Source organism: Eumetopias jubatus, unplaced genomic scaffold (genome assembly GCF_037043125.1).
Source record: "Eumetopias jubatus isolate StellerSeaLion01/CBP00866 unplaced genomic scaffold, mEumJub1_p1.0 scaffold_17, whole genome shotgun sequence".
NCBI lineage: Eukaryota > Metazoa > Chordata > Mammalia > Carnivora > Otariidae > Eumetopias > Eumetopias jubatus.
Genome location: NW_028274823.1, coordinates 68074540 through 68097867, shown reverse-complemented (window position 1 = coordinate 68097867; position 23328 = coordinate 68074540). Strand labels below are relative to the sequence as shown.

Sequence of the window (23328 nt, the reverse complement as noted above, 5' to 3'; positions counted from 1 at the left end):
GAATATTATGCAGCCATCAAAAGGAATGAGATCTTGCCATTTGCAATGACGTGGATGGAACTGAAGGGTGTTATGCTGAGTGAAATAAGTCAATCAGAGAAAGACATGTATCATATGACCTCACTGATATGAGGAATTCTTAATCTCAGGAAACAAACTGAGGGTTGCTGGAGTGGTGGAGGGTAGGAGGGATTGGGTGGCTGGGTGATAGACATTGGGGAGGGTATGTGCTATGGTGAGCACTGTGAATTGTACAAGACTGATGAATCATGGATCTGTACTTCTGAAACAAATAATGCAATATATGTTAAGAAAAATAATAAGAAGAAGATAGCAGGAGGGGAATAATGAAGGGGAGTAAGTCAGAGGGGGAGACGAACCATGAGAGACGATGGACTCTGAAAAACAAACTGAGGGTTCTAGAGGGGAGGAGTTTGGGGGGATTGGTTAGCCTGGTGATGGGTATTAAGGAGGGCACATTCTGTGTGGAGCACTGGGTGTTATGCACAAACAATGAATCATGGAACACTACATCAAAAACTAATGATGTAATGTACGGTGATTAACATAACAATAAAAAATTATTAAAAAAACTAATGATGTATGGTGACTAACATATTAAAATTAAAAAAAAAGAAAAAAAAAAAAAAAGAACTCTATGTTCCCCTGAAAGTCTTGCACTGCTAGAATGGTATAAAAAGAGACTTTCTTTTACTTTTATCCACAGAATAAAACAATCAAACGAAGAGGTGTCTAGGATACAAGTTCTGGTCTTAAGTGTCATCTGACCCTATAAAAATCACCTTTAATATTTGCTTTCTGATCCCAACTAACCCAAAGCATAAACGCCACGGGTACCATTGAAAATGTCTTTTAAGTCTCCTCTAGTTAACAAAAATAATTTTAAAAAATCCATTCTCCTCTAATACATTCTTAATTTTCCTGTCTACCTCAAGCTGATATAAAACAGTTCAAAGAAACAGAAAATAAAATTACTTAATATGATTGCAGTGACTTCAACAAATTTATTTATGGTTCTATATCCTGAACTGTGCATAGTTTTTTTATTTATAAATAATTTTCCCAGTTACACTTAAGAGGAACTCACTGGGGGGAACTTTGGAAAGCAAAAAGAATATTTTTAAAATCACCACCCTTAATCATTCCACCTGAAAATAACCACCAATAAAATATTGACTCATGTCTTTCCAGTGTAAGTTTCTGTATATAATTATGTTAAGCAAAAATACGATCACCTTGTAATTCTGTTATGTAACTGCTTTCTTCTCCATGTATAAATAAATCATGAACACGTACCCACGTTAATAAAGACTCTCATAAAACAGCTTTAAATATCCATCATGAAGATCGATGTTTCTCAAGGGGGTGGTGGTATGCCCTCTAGAAAGCATTTAGGAAATTTAGGGGCTACTTGTGATTGGTGCAGACGCTTGGGGAGACTACTGACATTCTGTGGGCTACAACCAAAGATGTCAAAGTCTCTGAGATGTGCAGGGTAGTTCCACACATCAAAGAATTGTTCGACACCTGGCACGCCTTCCAAACGTTCTCTGGGAACATTACAGCCAGAGGCACTTTGCCCGAAGCACAATCTGAACTAGAAAACCATAAGGGCTAGTGGGTGAAACAGAAATATCTAGAATATACAAGTATGGAGAGGGGGATTGGACTGAACTGTCTCAAACGTTCTACCCAGAGCCACTATCCTATGATGCTGCCACATACAGAAATCTAACCAAATGACCTTCTATCTAATTCTCTCAAAATTATCCATTATCAATGATCCATTTTATTCCTATCTTCTTTCATGATCAGATAACTGAAAAATTCCACTTTTAAACAATTCTTTGTACAGCAATATCTATAAATATAAATCACAGAAGTAATCAAAATACACACTAATTTGGAATTCATGACATAAGTGATGGTATACTCACAGAATGGAATATTTTATAGTCATTAATATTTTAGAATATTTTATGATATGGAAAACACAATATTAAGTAGGACAAATTACACAGAAATGTCTAAGATAGCATATATATGAAAAAAATTTATACATACAAATCGAATAAGTTGGTTAAAGATAAAAAAAAGAGAAAAGGGGTGGGTGGGAGCTGTGTCACTATATACAATATGAGTGGATGTGGATGTGTTTGTGTGTGTGTGTTTAGTGCTGCACATTAGTCTTGAAAAGGAATAACCCTGTAGATGAATACTATGACAGAAACACTGGAGTAGCCATTGCCTCATTGGGAAGATAAAGAGTAAGTTAAAGAATAGCCTCATTCCCGATCTTGCCATTTGCAACAACGTGGATGGAACTGGAGGGTGTTATGCTGAGTGAAATAAGTCAATCAGAGAAAGACATGTATCGCATGACCTCACTGATATGAGGAATTCTTAATCTCAGGAAACAAACTGAGTGTTACTGGAGTGGTTGGGGGTGGGAGGGATGGGGTGGCTGGGTGATAGACATTGGGGAGGGTATGTGCTACGATGAGCGCTGTGAATTGTGCAAGACTGTTGAATCACAGATCTGTACTTCTGAAACAACGCAACATATTTTAAGAAAAAAGAAAAAGAAGATAACAGGAGAGGAAGAAAAGGGGAGTATGTCAGAGGAGGAGACGAATCATGAGAGATGATGGACTCTGAAAAACAAACTGAGGGTTCTAGAGGGGAGGGGGTAGGGGGGATGGGTTAGCCTGGTGATGGGTATTGAGGAGGGCACGTTCTGCATGGAGCACTGGGTGTTATGAACAAACAATGAATCATGGAATACTGCACCAAAAAGTAATGATGTAATATATGGTGATTAACATAACAATAAAAAAATTAAAAAAAAAAAGAATAGCCTCATTCCCATGGCCTCAGGAACACTCAACGTCTAACCAGCTGGTCAGTTTTAAATTAGATTTAAGTTTATATGCACACTCTGTCCCCTATAACCACTATTGAAATTTGTCTCTTAAATCTAGTCCAAGTTAGGTCAAGAAGTTTTCTAAGATGTTGAGATATTAAGGACAAAGTTTTTATTCTATCTCCTAGAAATATTATTTCTAACACAAGGCTATGATACAAAGTTTGTAAAATACGTTCCTTGTAGAAAATTGTATGTTAGAGTATTTGTTATGAAAAATCAAATTTGCTCATCTTAGCCATAAATGAAGCTGAGGTTGGTGATAATTACCCCACTACTTTATTATTCAACTTACATATAAAGATTGTATAGTCAGAATGCAGAATGCATTAGTAAGACTAAAAAAAATTATTTCCTTGGATTTTTTTGTATTTTCCAATATAATCATGTCCCATTTATTATTATTTTTAATGAGAGAATGTCTCAGAGTTTCTCTTTTATCTTCATGCCTAATCATTGTCTGTGTGAAAGTGCTAACAATTTATAAAGTAACCAAGGGCAGTCTCAAAAAAAATAATAATAATAAAGGAGGGTTTCATTCCCAGAATAGTCAAGTGTGGGTTCTTTGTCAATCAGTTCAAGGGGTTGGTGATTTGGTATAGGATATTTTTGTGCTCTACAGCATGGAGGAGGAATTATTTTTATCTGTGACTGCAAGAGCTTGTTTTATTAAGCTAAAATCTTTCCACATCTAATCCTTTAAACATCTAAACTGTTGAGCATTTTTAGAATTAGAGTCAGAAGGGGGCAGAGAAATCATCTGACCCAAACTTGTGTTAGAGGAGGGGACTGAGGGATTTGCAGGAAGTGACCAAGGTCACCCGAGAGACATGAGATAAGACTCTGCATTTCTTAATTTGAATGTTCTTTCCATGCTATCAGACTATTTCTGAGCCCATGAGGATGGAGGCAGGATTGGAGGATGAAGAGATCCCTCTCTATATGCCTCCCTTCCCATGCAATGTAGGCAAAGTAAGCATTTCAGAGCCCACTCGTCACCCAACTGTCTAGCAGGGAGTCTCAAAACATTGTCAAGACAAACTATATTTTTTTTGTTTATACTTCATTCATTCTCCTCCCCCTGCACTATTAAGGAAGAGAGAGAGAGAGAGAGATGGAGAGACGGAGAGAGGGAGAAGAGAAGGGAGGGGAGGTGACGGAGGGGAGGGGAAGAGAGGAGAGACATCCTACGAGCACACTAATAAGAACATGCTGGCAACATGTAGAGCTCCTGTCTGGTACAGTCCAAGAAGGTACATCTTGTCTACTATGTTATTAAAAATCTCTGGGTGCTCATTCTCTTACTCATTCTTTCTCTTTTTAACAGAGCTCATTAAGACTCTGCTTACTTCTATGAAAAACACTTAAATAAGAAACAATTACCTATTAAAACACAGACAAGTTGTCTATCTCAAAAACAAAAGCTGAAAGGATTTATTCCCCATGGAAAAGTTGCTGCCAACAAAACTTCCTCTTTCCATAAAACAACAAAGCTTTTTCTTTCTTCTGGAATGTCACAAAAATAGTCAAAGCCATCAAAGGCCATTATTCTTGCTAATACATCAATCTTCAACTCCCTCTAACTGGGGACTTCCAGATGAAGAGGCCAATAAACTCCAATTCGCAAATGTAACCACCAACTTAATCAGTAGTGACACAATGCTATAGAATAGCTCCTGTTTATACAGACACGGTCTTTAACGACATTAAAAGTTTAATGCTGTCATAAATTTTAATGCAATATTTTAAGCACAAGTGAGTTAATCACTCTCAAAAGTAACTTTACTTAGCTGGGTAAGAAATCCCCAGCTTCATTAGTATTCTCTTACATTCATAAATCCTCCTTTGTCATATCTGAGGGTTTATAGGATTGGCACTGGCTGTAGCGATATAAAAAAAAAATCAAACTGATGCATATTTATCAAGTGACTGCTCTGAACAGATTGATGGCATTTGCCTTGGTTCTGTTATAAGGGGAGCGAGGGCTCAAGCAAATCACGGCCTCACTGGGTGTCAAACTAGAAAATGAGAGGGCTCTATGAAACGATTCCTAAGGCTTCATTCTTGCTCTAACCAAATGCAGTTCTATAATTATACGTGTTTTGAAAAGCTCCAGGTACTGAAGAGCATGCCAGAGTAGGGTAATACACAGCCCCTCCACTCACATGCAATGAAAATCCAAGTTAAAATGTAAATATGTTATCTTGGAAAGGAGACATAAGACAGTATCAGAGATCACCTTATTAGGGCTTAGCTCCAGGCAGCTAGAGTACCCAGGATGAGCAGCTGCTGGGAAGAAAATGATTAAAACAGGCATTATAAATCAAATGCCTGTAGGATCCAGGCAGCGTGCATAAGAAAGCAGGCAGATCCAGGTGGGAGTTGTGGAAAAATGGACAGCTGCTCCTCAACTCCCTCCAGCTAATTGTTGCCACGTAGTAATATAGGCTTTGGGTTTTCCCACCTTTAGTTTCTCAAAAAGAATCTCCCAAATCTATAAAATTTCTGAATTGTATTTATTTATTTATTTATTTTTATTTTTTAAAGATTTCAGTCATTTATTTGCCAGAGAGAGAGCAAGTGAGGGAGAACACAAGCAGGGGGAGCAGCAGGCAGAGGGAGCAGACTCCCCACCGAGCAGGGAGCCCAATGCGGGACGTGATCCCAGGACCCTGGGATCATGACCTGAGCCAAAGGCAGATGTTTAACCGACTGAGCCACCCAGGTGTCCCAAAATTTCTGAATTTTAAATATTGAATCAAAATGTTTTAAAACATTCTACAAGACAAGTGTATCTCCACACTAGATAAACTGCAGGACACCAAACGTGAGATCTCTGCTCTGGGGCACTGTACAAGGGCTATCGGTCGTGTAAGGACAGAGAGGACATGGCCAGTAGGAGCACAGATGGAGTGAAAGAGGGTGGAGGGGGTGAAATCAGTGTCTGAGGTTGGCTCTGTTGAAGAACAAGCAAACTGGGAGACAGAAAGAGGTTAGGATAGTGTTTTAAACTTTTTTGGGGTCATGAGTACCACATGAGATTGTGATGAATGCTTTAGAGATTTTCCCTGGAAAACTAAACTTTTATGTAGCAAGTAGAATAATCACCCCCACACACACCACAGTGCCTGTGTCCTCATTTTCTGTCCCACTCCACATGTTACTCTTACATGACAAAAGGGATTCTGCAGATATGATCAAGTTAAGGACCTTGAGATGGGGAGATTACTGTGGATTATCTGAGTCAGTCCAATCTAGTCCCATGAATCCTTAAAATCAGAAAATCTCCCTGGTCAGAGGGAGATGTATGGAAGAATGCTCAGAAATGCAATGTTGCTAGTTTTGCAATGGAGGAAGGGGTACAAGCCAAGCAATGTAGGCAGCCTCTGGAAACTTGGAAAAGGCAAGGGAACAGATGGCTTCTCCCCCTAGAGACTCCAGAAAGGAATTGCAGGCCTACTGACACCTTTATTTTAGCCCAAGTTGGGTATCTACAGAACTATAAGGTTATAAATGTGTGTTGTTTTGGGGCACCTGGGTGACTCAGTTGGTTAAGCGGCTGCCTTCGGCTCAGGTCATGATCCCAGGGTCCTGGGATGGAGCCCCGCATCAGGCTCCTTGCTCAGCAGAGAGCCTGGTTCTTCCTCTCCCTCTGCCTGCCTGCCACTCCCCCTGCTTGTGATCTCTCTCTAAATATCTCTCTCTGTGTGTCAAATAAATAAATAAAATCTTAAAAAAAATGTGTGTTGTTTTAAGCCATAGATTTGTGGTCACTTGTTACAGTAGCAACAGAAAACCAATATAATATATACATATATATACACTCAAGCTTTGGGAAAAACATTCATAAACCTCCCTGAAGCTCATCCACAGACACAGATACAGGCTCCTTGCACTAGAAAGAGCTGAAGATACACGATCTAGGGGTTGAAGGTATGAAACTATTTCTCCTTGGCATACATGCAAAGATCAGTTCCCACCTCATAACACAATGAGCTCCAAAATGTCATTTCTACAAGGATGGATTCATTCTCTGAAGATTAACTACTCCTTTGACTCTCATCGAAGTGACATGTGACCCCTTGACGACAAAAAGATCTTTCTTCCCCTTTTCAAAGTGTTCATTATGCAAATAAAATTCTCCCTCCACCCCCAAGAAGGTGGCATTTTATACCTGCTGAGATTTAGCCTGGCTCCTTCCCTCACTTTGAGCCAAACCTAGGTCTGGAGCATCCTATTACAGTATCATGTCTCTATCAAGATCTTACTGGGCACCATATGCCTGAATCTGGCCATATGCTGGCTGAAAAGGGAAGAGAAATGTTTTCAGGAATGTGAGCTACCTGAACTCAAAGTTGTTTCTAGCCTCAGATCTCATTTCACCAGTTCATCAAGTTTCACAATCCCTGTAATATTTTGAGATTTTTTTTTAAAGTTTCATTAGAATGTCCCTAGGTGATGCCACCATGGCTGTGACAAATAACTCTAGTTTAAAGGTTACCAGCCCAATCTAAATACTAAACTTAATAGTACCAGACGTAAGTGGCCTAATACCTCTTCTCATCTGACACTTAACTCCAGATCCTGTGATTGCCAACACTGGGGTGCAGAATATTTTGGAATGATGCTAGCTCATAAAGCTAGATCCCATCAAGGTGGAGCCTGGAGGCTAGAAGGGAGAAGAAAAGGACAAGGTATTTGGAGTCCTGTGGAGGTTTGCTAAGACGTAGAAGTGGCTAATGGGGAAAATGGGGAGAGACAAATCTGACTTAATGAGGAAAGCTGCCCAGGGACCCTGTCTGTATTCAGTTCCTGTCACTGACATGCAGAGGAGGTCCAGGAGCACCCTAAGATGTTACAAAGTTGTATATACGTGCATCTCTCTTTTTCTGAGAAAAGGTACCATAGATCTAAGAATCCAAATTCTGTAACTCCCCAACCCCAAATGTAAGAATGGCTGCCCAGTACATTTCCTCATCAAAACTATTCTAATTCAATACTCTTAGATCTTACTAATCATATGTAAATGATTCCCATCACAGAATCCTATTCAATTTCTGACTTGCCCTCTGGTAACAGTAATGTTACCACTTACTTTCCGCACTGTAGATGAGATATAAAGTGATCTAAAGTTACCAAACATCAAGTATCTTTGAGAAGGTTAACTGCTAATATCATTTTTCCTGACTAGCCTCTGTGGAACGTCCACCCCAAAGGGCTGCCCCATACATTCCATACACAAAAATAAATAATTTAGTTTTGTTTTTTTGTTTCATTTTGTGTTACGACTTTGAAATATGCATGGATATATAGTTGGCCTTGTTCTTGCTAGGAAAGGCAGGCACCAGTGTGGTGGAGGGGAGACAGGGTCACTGCACAAAATTGGTTCTGGTCTGTCTAAAACAGCTTCATTATAATAAGACTTCAAATAAGGAGAATGCCCCAATCAGCAGAGAAATGACAAGGTTGAGTCTCACCTGACCTGAGGTCACATAAGAATAAACAGAAAAGTGGTGGCAAATTGTGAAGAGGGTGATACAAGAAACCGACGAATCTGGTTGGAGAGTGGGTCACCTTGCTTTTGGGGCCCCTCCAACCTTTTAGGGCTCTATGATTCTAAATTTAGTATGTTGAATATTTTAAAGCAAAATTACATAGCACAGCCAACTTCTCTGTAGTTGTTGATTCATTTAGGCTGTGCTGCCATAAAAAAAAAAAAAAATCTAAAGGTCATGCTCAGAAGCACAGCACTCCCTTCCCGCTGAGTGAGGGCTATGATTACGCTGTACGCCTGATCCTACAAAGATAGCTGACACGACTAGCAGCTGAATTCTTTCTTCTGTTTATTTCCAGAAGAGACTTTCCACAGATAGCTGCAATGCCAGGCTCCCATCAGAATGCCATGCCAACCTTGCTGCAGACAGCTTTCCACCTACGTCCTTGCCCTGAACCCAGGGCTGTCTCAGCAGGTCTAGCGGACCAGAGAGGCCAGCCCCAGGGCTGCTTCAAGTGCCTCAAGGACACTCCTTGGATCAGCACAGAAGCCACACCTGCTATTCTGTAATCAAACATTTATAGGTTCAAAGTCTGGCTCAGCTTTTTCACTTGTGCAACATCAGGCCAGTGCCCCAATGAGTCCAGCCTCAGGCTTCTCCTCCATAAAATGGGGCTATAAGTACTTACTTTATGAAGAAGTGGCAAAGGCTAAATGAGATAGTATGTGAAAAGAAATTGGCTTGATGTCTACACTGTCATCACTAATTATCATTATCACAGAGGAAAACCTAATCATCTCCAGCATGGAATAAAAGAGGACAAAATGAAATCAGCATTTCTTTCTCCAAGACTATCTCCTCTCCTCTCTGAGCTGTAGGCTGATTATCTCCAAAATGAAGGCAGAGACAGTACGTTATTTACATTTCTGCTCAGCTCAGACTCAACGATACTCTCTCACAGCCTCTTTAAGCAGCTTCTGTGACTTGTAAGGAATGCCAGTCAAACTCAGAAAGCCTTGCCTTGTGTGGGAGCAGCAAGCATGGGAAAGCAACACAGGTATAGTACGATTTCTGACAACAAAAGGCCCACCTTTGTTGAACTCGCACTGTTTCTTGGCACCTGAGAGAGTGGTTTTGTGGACTCTCGTGAGCTGGCGTTCCTGTTCTCCCCCGACACTCTGGCTGGCTGGGTGCCACGTGCTCTGTCTCCTGCGAGAAGAAACAGTGGGAGTAGAGGAGTCGTCAGTAGCCGTCATACCGCAGTGTTCCACAGTGTTCTTCAGCCGGGAGTAGGGCTCAGGGCAGGGGAGCACAAACAAAACACACTCCGCCTGCTGTAGGTGGGAAAGGGGGCCAATAAGTAATCTGAAATTTAAGAAACCTCCTTTTATCAATCAGTTGCTTCTAGATTATAGAATAAAGAGAAAAATAACAAAAAATCTAATGTTCAAGAGATACGATTTAACCATACCATGAAAATGTTCACACTAAAAATATTATAAAAGAGTACTGAAAAGATAGATATATCTGAAAATATAATTTCTAGAATATTTATAGCATTGGCTCATTTTTGTAAAAACAAACATATGTACGAATACACACACATACAGACTGAGATACCAAAATCTTAACAGTGACTAACTCTGAGATGTCATTTCTTTTTCTCTTTTCCTGTTTGGGGCTCATTGACATTTTTTACAATAAACATACATTATTCCTGTAATAGGAAAGAGATTTAAGTTGGTCTGAAATCTAAGAAACATATCATTTTTATAAATTCCAAATGCCAAGCATGCAAGCATGCTCTTCCCTCTCTCCCTCCCTCTCTCTCTCTCTCTCTCTCTCTCTCTCTCACACACACACACACACACACACAACTTGCCATTAGCTACACTGCATCCAAAGAAATCACTACATTGGTCATCCCATTATGCAATCTATGCATTAATTTAGAAGAACTCCAGAATGCTAAACTTTCTAGAGAATATCAAACATCCAAGCTAAATGAATCTGGATTCACTACAAGGAGACACACACTAAAAATGAAAGATTTATATACATTCAACAGTTCAACCACTATAGTTTTTGAGCTGTGCCAGATCTCTAATTGACAAGTTTTCCTTGCAGCAAAATAGCCCCTCTTTACCTGACAAAAGAAATATTAAAACTAAAATCAGTGAGAAATTGAGTAAATACAGATGGCTACTGTCATGCAATAAGAATATTCATGTGCTGCAATACATCTGGGTCTGACTGAGCAGTATACTGTGGTGGCAATATAGACCAAGCTTTCCTATTCAGAGTGTGGGTTAAAGTCAGTACAAGTGTCAATATGTCACATGTCTCAGAAGTCACTTTTCCAAAACAGCCAAATAATGTGGTGGGGCTTTTTGCCAAGTAGTCATCACAAGCTTCTAAAACAAAATTGTAGGGCATCTGTGTGGCTCAGTCGGTTAAGCATCTGCCTTCAGCTCAGGTCATGATCTCAGGGTCCTAGGACTGAACTCCACATCAGGTTCCCTGCTTGGTGGGGAGTCTGCTTCTCCCTCTCCCTCTGCCCTTCCCCAAGCCCTGCTCATGCTCTCACTCTCTCATGCTCTCTCTCAAATAAACAAAATCTTTCTAAAAAATTAAAAAATAAAAAAAGTTTTATGAATGCCTTCCTATAAGAGGGTTAAAGTGGGGAATTGGGGCAGAGATAAGGAAAGGGATTAATTATTCCTCCAGGATCCTTTAATTCCATTTTTCTAAGCCTGCAGCTTTAGGCAAAAAGACACTTCTGGACATAGTAACTGCTTCTGAAAAATTCTACAACTACCCAAATACTGGCCAAGTTTCCCCAACAATGGGTTTGAGTGAGATAACTCCGCTTACTACTTGTGAGTTATGGGACCTTACACAAGTTACATCAATTATCAGGATCTCCACTTCCTTGTCTGTAAATGGGGATAATACTCCCAGGGTCACAAAGTTGTACAAGATGTCATTAGAACATCTCTTAGTACCTGCCAACTGGAGGTGCACCACAGATGGGAGCTATGAGTGCTACTATTTCTTTTATAAAAATTCCCTTGAAGCTTAATATTCTGAAAGTTATGTTAAGGAAACTCTCAGACTTAATCCAAATGAGTTTATCAAAAGGAAAGCTATTTTTGTGGTCGGATGTTTGTTTCAAATTTCTATACTTTAAGAGTCTACAAGTTACTCAAGACCCTCATAGGAAATAGGAGAATAAACCCCAATTCTTACTTGCTCCAGTTTTTAAAAATAATTTCATGGGGGTGCCTGGGTGGCTCAGTTGGTTAAGCGACTGCCTTTGGGTCAGGTCATGATCCCAGAGTCCTGGGATCTAGTCCCACATCGGGCTCCTGGCTCAGCGGGAAGCCTGCTTCTCCCTCTGACCCTTTCCCCTCTCATGCTGTTTTTCCTTCTCTCAAATAAATAAATAAGTAAATAATAAATAAATAAATAAAATCTTTAAAAAAAAATAATTTCACACTTTTCCTTAAAGGGAGAAGGCAGAAGGAAAAGGGATGTTATTCTAACTAAATTAATAAAACAGTAGTTTCCAAAGGTATTGTGCTGCCAGGTATCATTTATTCATAAGGACATAAAGAAAAAATATATATAACAAGAACAGTAATACTCAATCATGGTTATTGGCCTCTATCACAGAGAGACACATGAGAGACCAGGACTCACCCCCTTGGGGAGTTCACATCCCTATTTCAACTGGGCTCCACCACCTGACCAGTGACAGGGTTAAGGAGGACTGTCAAAGAAAGTTCTTAGAATAGACAATATACTCCTGTATGATTAAGAGAACATATCCCTCCCCCACCTCCCAAAGGTGACACCATCTGAACAAGATCATATTTAATTAGCTTTGCTCATTTAAGCTTCGTTACCTTTGTTTGGGATCTGCTATAACACCCCCCATCAAAAATTCTAGAACACTAAAGCAGAGTGTTTACCTTACAATGATTGAGATATATTTTTACTTAAAAAAGAATCACCTACTACAAAGGATGTTGACAGTTAAGGAGGTTATGTAAAAGTGAATAAGATGATCCTGCCCCCAGAGAATTTTAAAATCTACTGTTTGACAAAGACTAAAGTCTAAGAGGGCAGACACTAACTTGCTTACTTCTGTGGTAATGTGTTTGCCAAAGGGGCAGGTCCGAGCGGACTGACGGAAATGAAGGAAGGAGAAGCCAAGACCCCCTCCTCCGGGCTTGTCTTCCTGGTACCTGGCCAGGGAGAGGCTGGAGGGGGACCTCTAAGACCAGTGATGCTACATCATTGCCTCCCGCTCCTAGCCATGCCCTACCCTTTGACTTTGTGTCCTGTATGTCCCAATTCTAGCTTTAGTGGAGTGATCTGTTGGTTCTCTGCTGTACACAGGAGCAATTAAATTGACTTAGCTCTGAGATATTTCATAAGTAAGGCATCTATAAAACAAACATTATTTCAGTTATTTTCTGATCCATGAGCAGAGGCTAGGATAGTATACACAATAAGAGAGAAACTGTCTATTAGATTGAAAGGCTCAGAACCTCAGCTAAGTCAAGGAAAAATTAGCTGCCCCTAAGCAGAAATAGTGAAATATAATATTTTGTCCTTGTTGGGATTTTAGTGAATTCAGCTGACTCTCACAGAACTTGAGAGAATCTAGTTTTGATCCAATGTAATGGCCACAGCTTCAGACTCTTCCAAGTCCCCCCAATTGTACAAATCCATAACCCAGAAGAAAGAAAAAAATGTTTTCACCTAGTCCTAGTTTTTGCTCAGCTTGACAAACCAGAATGCTACCCTTGGGCCTCAAAGACCCACACATCCTTTAAAGCTTCCTTTCAAGATGTGTGGTCAATCAAAATATTAACTTTTTTCATCTACTCACACTTGAGGTTTTATCTGTGTCCATTCTATTCCAAAATTGATTTTAAAAAATTTACTTTCTTCAACTACTGGCTTAAATTTTAAATTAAGTGGGTTTATAGCTAATCCCTTCATTGCTAATAACTATGCCTTGCATTTATGAAAGCATGTTCTTCCCAAGATCTCTAAATACTACACGATTAATACATCTGGTATCTCCATAGTTTGGAAAAGCATATATATTCAGTTCTTAGAATAGGGAATGTGTTATAAATCTACCCTATCCTTTGTCACCCCCGAGTTCTTTTTACTTAAATCTGCACACATCTGTGAAAATGACTTAAAGTCCTTTTGAATAATTGAGGGTTTTAAAGGCATCTGTCCCTGATCAAAAGAACTACTGGATTGTCACATCCATCTTATAGCTGGGCGAAAAGAGGTTCTGGAAGAGCTTATTATAGTATCTTCATGTGTGTCTGATTACCATTTTAAGTGTTCTGGAACTTTAAGACATGGTACCTAGAGAACTGTTTCTTCAGACATCTTTTTAAAATAATTTCTGCCTGCCTTGGTCACTATTTCAACACAGAAATAAATCATGGAGGAAGAGAGGCATATGTTCAAAATCCACACATAACCACAAAGTAGGATCTCCTCTGATCTTATTTCCTTATCTGAAATACAAGGATATCACCCAGTTTACTGCCTACATTTGTAAGAATTTCTGGTAGAAAACAGACATTCAAATTAGGCTATTTTGTCCACTTTCCAAATCAAATAGCATTCATCGAGTGCCTGACCTGTACTGGGCACGAAACTAGGCACTTTTAATCTGTATGTCCTCATTTAAAACTGGGAGGCAAATCTTACTCTCACTTTTCCCCAGTGAGAATAATCAAGTGAAGACAAGACAGAATTCTTTCCACTTCATTTCAACATCCCAAGTTTACTATTATCAAATGACAAAACTAAAACAATTTAGTAACTAGTTTAAGGTCCTTTATTCAAGGGAAAACAATCCATGTACTTAGGGAGTACAGAACCTATCAAATAGTGGAGCACTCTTCCCAAGGTTTTGTGGGCAAGAATGAGCATTACAGAGTGTAAGAAGAGGCAACACGGAAACGGCATGAATGACCAGGAATTCAGGGATTTCCTCATAAGGCTAGCAGGTCCTATTCTCTAGGGTCCTAACTTCTCAAGTTAGCTAAGGCTAACTTGAAAGATTGTTACTGATGTTAGGGTTTCTTGACAGGTGTTTTCAGTAAGTGCAGGTTGACTTTGTTCAGATTTGTGATATGGGCTAGGCCACTGAGATGGCCTCCATTTTGTGGGTCCCAATTTGCAAGTTAATATTATCAACTTACCCCCTTTTGATAAATTCTCAATTGCATTGCAAGTATTGATCAAAATTTAAAGTATTAGTGCCACTCTGAGCTACCACTCCTTGTTGCTTGCTGTTGGAATCAGGATGAATCTCTAACTTCAATTCATAGGTTAGGATATCAAGGTCTTGGTCCCTTAGGTGGCAGTTCTTCATCCCATTTTTTGCCATTCTAGGCACAGAAAGAACATTTGTCTCATTACCAGTAGCTGCATGCATACATTTAAAACTTTTGAGAGAATATGGTATACCAGGGAGACTATTAGAATGGTTTTAAACTGAATAATACCCAATGTTTGGAGGACACTCCAAACTTTCCAATGCCACAATCCCCATGGCCCAAACCAACTTAGATTAAATAGATCAAAGAAAGACCCCACTGAGTCATTTTCTCAAGCCAAATGGCTCATTTATGTATTTTATATAACAGTTTCCACTTCTCCAGAAGCGTTTATCCACAAGTGTATTCCAGAGAAACTGAGGCATTGGAAATCAGGGAGAAGTTTGTGATGGGAAGAATTATGGAATCACCAACATCACAGTAAATCCAATAGTTGATTGGAGGTTGGATAACCTGCTTTTGTAATGGTCTGAGATATGTGAACAATGGCAATGTCTTTCCAGGACAGGGCAAGGCAGTAGGTTGACAAAAGAATGACAAAGACCTTCAGGGTGTAAGAATTAGGAAAAGGATTGTTGGAAAGAAAGGAGAAATGGAAAGAAACATTCTTAATGTTTTGGGAGGAAGCAGTCAACGGCAACATCAGCTAATTCTCTTCCTCGTCAATTGGACTTTGATGTCTCTAGCATTTGCATAGGCACAGATGTCAGGGGGGAGCCTTCTTCAGTTGTGAAATAAGAACCCAAGTTTAAACATCTTGTAATTTGGCAGCAGTGTTGGTGGATAGCAGCACTTGGTAGAGTCCTTTCCATTAATCTTAACTTTTGCAAAGTCAACAGAATAAAAAATGATTGTCTTAAAATAACAAAATACTTTAAAATGCACACAATTAAAGACCTGATGAGAGTTCCTTTGATGGTGAAATGTAGTTATTTCTGTGGCATATAATAATTTAGAATAATAACTGGACATTAAAGTATTGATAAATTTCTAGAAACTCTATAAACAATTTCTGGAATATCTACGTTAGGAACATATATCCATACACATATAACCTAAGAAGGTTTATCAATACTTATTTGAAAATGCTTTCTACATAATTTAACATATCAAATAAACCTAATTTGTTTAACATCTCTCTTTTACAAGGTGAGAAACAAATCTTTTGAGATTTCCAGGGACACTCTGGGATATATCAAAGATACTTTGAGGTCAAGAAGACTCCATTTAGAATTTGATTTGGGGAAGTTGTCAAAATGTCAAAAGGTTTGAATATTTGACTACGTAGGACCACAGATCATTATCAAATACTTAATTATCTATTTAACCAAACTGGCAATAGAAGATTTGGAAAGCAAACACAAAAGGTTACATTGTTATGAATGAGATTTAGCTCTTTTAATATTAAGAAGATTGAGTTCTATTAAGTAATCAAAGACCTGATATAAAAACAACATGAAACACAGGAAACTATTTTGCTAAGGCAAAAAAAAAAAAATCTTTGCTTTCCAGGTAGATTGCCCAAAAGGTAACATGAACAAAAAGCCTTTCACAATCACTTAACGAGAGCAGACCAATAGCACTAGTGTACTTTTAACAATAAAACTCATTTTTAAGTGAAAAAAAAAAACTTAAATCCATTCTAATCTTAGCCAGCTTTACCACAACTAACATTCTTTTCCTAAGATTCCTTTTCTACAAAAGTTCTATAACTTTTTATACCCATTCAGATTACTATGTTTTCTCCTTTCTCATTCTGAAATAGTCATTTTACTTTTTTTACCTACTTTTCATTCACAGTTATTTACTTTTTCCCTTATTATTTTGAAATAGGTTTAAGTACATATATTGATTATAATTATTACCATTAGAATCCTAAATTCCTAGTGAAAACTAAGAATTAAGCAAGTGTGGACTTGCAAATTTATAAATATATTTCATAACTTCTAGAAATAACTTCTTCCTCAGTAAACTTTTCAGGGTAGACAAAACATGTTTACTAATAGGACAACTATCCTTAGTTCTTCTGTAAAAGTAAGTCAAAAGAAGATAACCTATGCTCAGTAGTTAATGTTTCAGTATTTTATATTCCTTGGAAATGATCTAGATATTCAATCTATATCCCATTTAACTTATCTCAGTATAATATTAAGGTTTCAAGTTACCAAAAAGATTTTGAAAACTACTTTTAAGTAGATATACAAAAAAGCATAATCATTGTTGGAAAGTTCATTTACAAACTTTTATCTTACCTCTATTTAATTTACTTGTTCCTAACAATTATGTTTAGATTACTCATGAAAAGATGATTTGCTGTTTATTTATTCATGAAATTGTCCTTTTTTAAATTTAAATTTTGCTACTTAACATACAGTGCAGTATTGGTTTCTGGAGTAAAATTCAGTGATTCATCACTTACATACAACACCCAGCGCTCATCACAACAAGGGTCCTCCTTAACACTCACCACCTATCTAGCCCATCCCCCACCCACCTCCCTCCATCAACCCTCAGTTTGTTCTCTATCTCTGTAACAGAAAACATGAGCTTCTTTAACTTTTAGTAAACCTAGGTAGAATTATAGATCTGCTTATATTTAATATTGATAGCTCTAAAGACGTGCCAGTTTTGATTAAAGCAACAAACTTAAGATAATGTTTATTTACCAAGATTATCTTAGATTAAAACAAATGAGAAACATTTGGGTTACTTTCTATATTTCTGTCAGCATATTTGACATATGTTTATGTATAAATATAACTGTACAAATTAACTTTGGCAATACCATCCAAAGATAGAAAAAAAATCACACATTTATAATATACAGACATACATAAACATACAGATAGTTGTAAAGAGAGATCTTATAGCTTTAATTTCAAATTTTAGCCACAGGACAGGTAAAATAATATAAAACTCAGTAGCCTCTAAAAGAAGAGTTAGATCCAAATTGGTTTCTGGCAGATAGACTAAGTTAATTACCTGCTCAGATGGCTTACACATTTTTATGTTTGTGGAAAAGACTTTTAAGATTTTCCATATGCTTAGGCTCCAAATAGCCTTTCCTCTTTTTCCCTTCTGATAGAAATTACCTACATAAAGCTTGCATTTCAAAGAGATGGCTTCCATAGATAAGAGTCCCTACTGAGGAACAGGTAGAACATTTACATGTCAAAGGCACAGAAAAAGAATCCAAGTTTCTCCAAAGACTTTTGTTTCCTAAATCCAGAATTTTATAATACCTACAACCTTCTGAGATGAATAAAGGAAGTTGGGGATTGGTTTTAAAAAAGGAAAAGTGGGTGAATTGCTCCCAGAGATTCACTTATGTTCCTGTGAAGACTCAATTTATAAGACAAGTACACTTGTATTTAATTCCTCAGGGAATGAGGTTGCAATCTGAATGACATCAAGGAGGTTGACCCACGCATTCAACTACATTATCTATTTGCTTCTTTAGATCAGAGAGAAGATCTTCAAATAAGATGGAAATCAAAAGATTCCTATGTTCTAGATTTAGAGCTTTGTCCTTGGATAAAGTTTGCCTTTGTTTTTCTTTCCTTCTGGGTACATTTAGCTTAGAAGAGAAGACCTTAAAAAAAAAAAAAGTTCCTATCAGGCTCTGAATATCAGCTGGCCATAAAGCTATTTAGAAATCTTTGCAAATATCTTGTCAAGTTTCAGCTGGGGCAAACAGTAAACATTCCTGGCAGTATTAAACAACTCAAAGATACTAGCTTCCCAATATCCAGAGCCATTCCAAAAATTGCCAAAAGTAAGAAAGACAGAAAATTCCCCTGAGAGTGGGCCATAGTCAGTAGGACCACAGCGCTGAAGTGGATTTGCAACCCACATTTCTGTCTGGCCATATTTTAGGTGCCCTGATTCTTGAAACCTGCATGCCCCCCGCAGGCAGAAAACCGAGTCAAGTTTTTAGGACACAAAACAATACAAGCAAGAAGGCAATAGTTGTCCCTGGGAGAGAAAGGATCTACAACCAATGGGGACCTCAAAGCCAAATTCATAAAAGTCTGAATTTAGTAGGGAAGGGATAACATGAAATCTCACTTTCCTCTCTCAACCAGGCACTAAAGAGGTCTAGGAGAACTGACTCCAGTAAGAATTTTTAGCCTTCACCAGCTTCTGCCTGTTTTCCCAAGATCCCATCTGCAGGCTCCAAAGAGAGTGGCATTTAGAGAGTGTGGTTCTGGTATCTACCAGCATTTAGCAAGATTTTCCATTAATTTTAATTTAGTTTCCCCTTGGCTTTTTAAGAGAGCAACTGGTAAGAGTTTACTGGAGAATCCCTTGAAGTCCTGGCAACTCTAAGAAAAGCTCATTTGGGGCCCCTCCTTCAAGGGTAGATATGGGAGCATTTGAGTTGGTGTGGAAGAATTTGACCAAAAAAAAAAAAAAAAATCTTTGAGGAAAGTATTTTTTCCAGTGTCCCCACTGATTACAAATGAGACACTGATTTCTGGGCCAATGTGTTGATGATGGGCCTCTAGGAGGTGAAACAGGGTTTTTAGGTTTCTGACATTGGAGCTATTGCAGTTGTAAGGCTACTAACTTGGTGGATTTTTGTTTATGGTCAGAGTGGAAAGTCAGCTCAGACAGGGAATTAGTAAAATACAGTACTGAGGAAAAGGAAGATAGAAAGGAGTTGAAAGAGACATGTCAGTCTTAAGAAGTCTTTTGTTTTTAGGTATCATTTGGGTCTTTAATTTTTCATCAGCCTTTTGCAATGAATCTTTCAATGAAGCTATTTTGGAATCTTGAAGACTTCTGGTGACTTCTGCATGACAATTAAAATATTTGTCTCATTCTATTTGTTTGATTTGTTAAAATCAAAAATAAATTTTTTTTGTTAAAATCAAAAATAAACTGAAGCCAGCCTTGAAAATTTTCTGAGCAGACAAAATCAATTCCCTATAATTTAAGAAAATGCTGATATTTTATCTAATCACTATGAACAATAAACAGTCACTGCCTTCCCACTTATATAAGCTGCTTTATAATAATATACCCCTGAGCCCCATCCCATGTTTTGGTTTGAGTGATCCTGGTTTGTGAACTATCTTTTTGATGTGTGCACAATAAACTTTTCCTGATTACTACTTCAGTGATAAATTGTTTTTACTTCTGTTCTTTATGAACTTTTGACAATTCATAGATTCAGAAGGGAAATTCAAAGAAGACCCCAATGACTCTAAGGACAGTGAGCAAACAAGTTCTGATACCCAGAGTTCATTGAGCTCACTGCTTTCTTGCTGACTCTGAAACTTGAGGGTAAGTATCTCTTCAATCTGAGTTTTGTTTTCTTTGCATTTTGAGCTCTCTAACTTTATTGTGCATAACTGGATTTGGTTTATTGAAACTCCTTGGCAAGTTACACTATTCTATTCAAAAGAGGGTAGGGGTTTGTGATTCTCTGTGTTTGAGTACAGCTATTAAAAACAGAGGGCCCCTCATATTAAGAGATCTTAGGGAATCTAGAGAGAAAGATGGAATCCACTGGGTCTAAAATTCTTTCTTCACTTTCCTCATAAACTCATGCTTTATACAGACCAATTACTAGTACCAAAATTGAGTCAGTAATAAACAAAAAACAAAAAAACAACCTCCCAATAAATAAAAATCCAGGACCAGATAGATTCACAGTGAACTCTACCAAATACTTAAGAAGGGTTAATACCTACTCTCCTCAAACTATTCCAAAAAATAGAAGAAGGAAAGCTTCCAAATATATCCTATGAGGGCAGCATTACCCTGATACAAAAATCAAACAAAAACACTACAAAAACAAAACAAAACAAAACAAAACAAAAAAACCTACTGGCCAATATCCCTTATTGAGATAAATACAAAAATCCTCAATAAAATATAAGCAAACCAAATTCAACAATACATTAAAAGGATCATTTACCACAATCAAATGGGATTTATTCCAGGGGTGCAAGGATGATTCAATATTCATATATCAACATGACATACCACATAAAAAAATGAAGGGTAAAAACCATACGATCATCTTAGCAGATGCAAAGAAAGCATTTGACAAAATTCAACATCCATTCATAATAAAAAGTCTCAATATGGTAGTTTAGAGGAAATATATCTCAACATAATGAAGGACAAATATAACAAACCCACAACTAAAGTCATACTCAATGTTGAAAAAAGATCAGAAACAAGACAAGGATGTCCACTCTTGCCACTTTTATTCAACATAGTACTGGAAGTTCTAGCCACAACAATCAGACAAGAAAAAGAAATAAAAGGCATCCAAGCTGGTAAAGGAGAAGTAAAACTGTCACTATTTGCAGATGACATGATACTATACATTTAAAACCCTAAAGATTCCACCAAAAAACTTCTTGAATACATAAATTCAGTGAAGTTGCAGAATACAAATTAATATACAGAAATCTGTTGTATTTCTATACATTAACAATAAAGTAGCAGAAAAAAATCAAGAAAGCAATTCTATTTACAATTGCACAAAAAAGAATAGAATACGTAGGAATAAATTTAACCAAGCAGGTGAAAGACCTATATTCTGAACTACAAAACATTGATAAGAAAATTGAAGATGACAGAAACAAATGGAAAGATATACCATGTTCATGGATTAGAAGACTAATATTGCTAAAGTATCCATACTACCCAAAGCAATCTATGGATTCAGTGTAATCCCTATCAAAATACTAATAGTATTTTTAACAGAGCTAGAACTAATAACCCTAAAATTTGTGTGGAGCCACAAAAGGCCACAATTAGCAAAAGCAACCTTAAGAAAGAAGAACAAAGCTGGAGGTATCACAATCCCAGATTTCAATATTACGAAGTAGTAGTAATTAAAACACTATGGTACTAGCACTGCAAAAATGCCTCATCTTCAAAGAGAGTCATGGAAAAGACCCTAAAAAGTACCGTAAATGCAGGTTTCTGATGACTTTAAGATCATAACACTAAACTGAGTAAGAACTTCTAAAACTCCAATGGAAAACTGACTGATTCATAAAGCTGCTAACCCAAGATGAAGCAAAACAAGAATGACACAAGAATGAATGACCTGATGAACACAATCATATTTTTTTATGGTTTCATTGAAAACTGCTGATTCTGGGGAACCTGGGTGGCTCAGTCTGTTAAGCATTTGACTCTTGGTTTCTGCTCAGGTCATGATCTCAGTGTTGTAGGATCAAGCCCATGTCAGGCTCCATGCTCAATGGGGAGTCTGCTTGAGATTCTCTCTCTCCCTCTCCATCTGCCCCTCCCTCCACTCTCGCTCTCTCTCTCTCTAAAATAAATAAATAAAATCGTTAAGAAAATATTGCGTGAGGCTTGGAGCAAGATGGTGGAGGAGTAGGAGACCTGGCTTTCGTCTGGTCTCAGGAATTCAGCTGGATAGGGATCAAACCATTCTGAACACCTATGAACTCAACAGGAGATCGAAGAAAAGAAGAGCAACAACTCCCTGAACAGAAAAGCGACCACTTTCTGGAAGGTAGTACATGCGGAGAAGTGAATCCGAGGAGATATTCGGGAGGATAGATGGCGGGGGAGGGGGCCTCTGTCGGCCGCTTCTGGCAAGTGATAGAGCCGCGGAGCACAAAATCGGAACTTTGAGAAGTCAGCTCCACAGAGGGACATCACTCCAATGGCTAAGCGGGGGGTGGAACCCTCACGGGACAATGTGGTCTGAGGACCCTCAGGGTCACAGAAAGCCCGGGGGTGCCTGAGTGCAGCAGAGCTCCCAGGTATTGGAGCGGGGAAGCCGGCTGCAGAGACAGAGCTGAGGAGCAAGCTCTCAGCTCGGGGTTGCCATAAACTGTGATCGGTGACAGTCGGGCCACTGCTCCTCCAGCAGGGACCCAACAAGCAGCAGATCCAGGGAGACTCTCCTCCCTCCCCCAGGAGGAGCGGCGCGGGAGCACACCGCAGGGATCTGCTGGGTTTGGAGACTCCACGAGGGGTCAGGTGCCAGAGATAGAAACATTCGGTCACAGGCCGGGTGAGCATGGAGTGCGGCTGGAGACCGGGGAGACGGGAGTGACTGACTGCTTTTCTCTGGGGGCGCATTGAGGAGCGGGGCCCCGAGTTCTTGGCTTCTCCTGGGCAGAGATTGGGAGGCCGCCATTTTCACTCTTATGCTCCAACGCTATACGGAAAGCTTGCAGGGAACAAAAACTCCTGAGAGCAAACCCGAGCTGATTACTTAGCCTGGACCCGGCAAGAGCGGGGCGATTCCGCCTCTGGCAAAGACATTTGGGAACCATGGCAACAGGCCCCTCCCCCAGAAGATCATCATGAACAGCCAGCCAAGACCAAGTTTGCCGATCAATGAGAATGGGAGAACTCCAGTGCTAGGTGAATACTGCACATAGAATTCATGACTTTTTTACCGTGATTCATTAGTCTTTCAAAGTTAATTTTTTTAACTGTATTTTTTTTGAATTATTTTTTTTCCCCTTTCCAACCAACATCTTATCAATCCTTTTTT

The 23328-nt window shown here is 38.6% G+C and overlaps 1 protein-coding gene across 5 annotated transcripts in view; it reads right to left on the bottom strand.

The window, feature by feature from the left end:
- FAM13C (family with sequence similarity 13 member C) overlaps positions 1-23328 on the bottom strand; it is a 166107-nt gene that overhangs the window by 97448 nt on the left and 45331 nt on the right. For all 5 annotated transcript variants that reach the window (XM_088019808.1, XM_028124012.2, XM_028124013.2 and 2 more), the window contains one exon: positions 9530-9648. In XM_088019808.1, coding sequence (XP_087875934.1) covers positions 9530-9648 — 119 coding nt within the window. The remainder of the gene's footprint in view (positions 1-9529; positions 9649-23328) is intronic.